The sequence below is a fragment of the Trichinella spiralis genome (genome assembly GCF_000181795.1).
Source record: "Trichinella spiralis strain ISS 195 chromosome Unknown Scfld759, whole genome shotgun sequence".
Classification (NCBI taxonomy): domain Eukaryota; kingdom Metazoa; phylum Nematoda; class Enoplea; order Trichinellida; family Trichinellidae; genus Trichinella; species Trichinella spiralis.
In genome coordinates, this window is record NW_003527698.1 from 1 (window position 1) to 1,659 (window position 1,659).

The following is a 1,659-nucleotide window of genomic DNA, read 5'->3' on the forward strand; positions in this document are numbered from 1 at the left end:
TACTAATAATAAATTGGTATATATTTAGTTGGTTCGACAGACGCTCCTACTCGAATTCTAAAGTGTATTGACATGGTCAAGAAATCAAATTTTAGTAGTGATCCATTTTTGAAAAGTTTTGGCGTTCAAATTAAAGCGGAACCAATGACTGTTAGTGGACGAGTTTTGCCACCGCCTAGGTTGGAATATGGTAAAGGAAATGGAGGACGTGTAAATAAATAATAATTATTCATATCATTCATTTTGAAAAATATTTGTTTCATAATTTGTCTTATATTTTTAGCAAATAATTCTTACACCAAAAGATGGAGCATGGAATTTGACTGAATTTAAATTTTTTGAATCTGCTTCTTGCAAATCATTTGGATTTGTATCGTTTCTACCACCACATAAAGCATCAATGTTACAGTGAGTATTGCAAAATTTCATTAATGAATCAAATTAGCTCTTTTGATTATTTGCTTGATTTTTAGGGAATTTTGTATGCAAATTGTCAGAACATGTCGTAGTACAGGAATTGAAATGCCGGACAGCCCAAAATTTTACGAACAAGCGCGAAAAAATGATACGGTAGAAATGGTATTAAAACGTATTGCAGACAAATGTGACAGAGATGGAATAAAATGTGATTTGGTATTTGTTGCGTTATTTTCATCTGAACAATATGGTAATAATTATTTTGTTGTTATATGATGAAATTTATTTTATTAATGTTGAATGTATTTTCACCTTTTTTAAGCTCAAGTGAAATCTTGTGGTGATATCACTCTTGGATTGGTCACTCAGTGTGTATTACCAAAAACAATAAGTGATGTAGTAATAAAGAAGAGTTATTCGACGATGTTAAATATTGCGATGAAAATAAATATGAAAATTGGTGGCATCAATGCAAAATTACTGGAAGATGAAATGTATGATATTGAATTTATGAATGCGTATGAAAAATTCTTGAATGGAAGTTTTTTGTTTAGTTTGGATAATTATTTGTATAAGAATAATGCATTGGTAATTGGTGTGGATGTGGTTCATCCATCAGCTGTAGAAACGCATTTACCATCAATAGCTTCGGTGGGTATTATTCATGTTATTGTACTTTCAAATTATTGAAGGAATGTTTTTGATTTGAAGGTTGTTGGAAATGTGGATGCAAAAGTTACAAAATTTCATGCTTCGGTGAAGCTACAACCAGCGAAACAAGAGCTGATCACAGGATTTATCGAACAATTTTCAGAACGTTTACTGGAATATCTTGATGTTAATGGTACGGCTCCGAAAAATATTATTGTTTATCGCGATGGAGTATCAGAAGGTCAATTTATGCAGGTGAAATTGTGTTGTATCATTCATTAAAGCAAAGTAAAAATTTATTTTTTTTAAAAGGTTTTGGAAGAAGAACTGTCTGCTCTTCGTAGGGCTTGCAGATCAGTTGCAACAAATTACCGGCCGTTAATTACGTTTATTGTGGTTCAAAAGCGACATCATGCTCGATTTTTTTTGTTGTGATGAAGCTGCAGCACGAGGACGCGGGAAAAACATCCCTGCTGGTACTGTTATCGATAGAGTAGTGACATCTCCTGATGAACATGATTTCTTTTTGTGCAGTCATCATGGAATTCAGTATGACTTTGTGAATGTTTTGAAATCTTTATTATTATTATT

The 1,659-nt window shown here is 32.2% G+C and overlaps 1 protein-coding gene across 1 annotated transcript; it reads left to right on the plus strand.

Annotated features, from left to right (window-relative positions):
* Nucleotides 1–28: 28 nt before the first annotated feature.
* Tsp_13791 (eukaryotic translation initiation factor 2C 2) lies at nucleotides 29–1,503 on the plus strand (the record flags this gene model as incomplete). Its single annotated transcript, XM_003370430.1, has 7 exons — nucleotides 29–210; nucleotides 284–408; nucleotides 474–667; nucleotides 740–911; nucleotides 972–1,083; nucleotides 1,129–1,323; nucleotides 1,381–1,503. Coding segments are annotated over 7 exons (1,103 nt in total), but the record flags the coding sequence as incomplete, so codon positions are not given.
* Nucleotides 1,504–1,659: the final 156 nt, after the last annotated feature.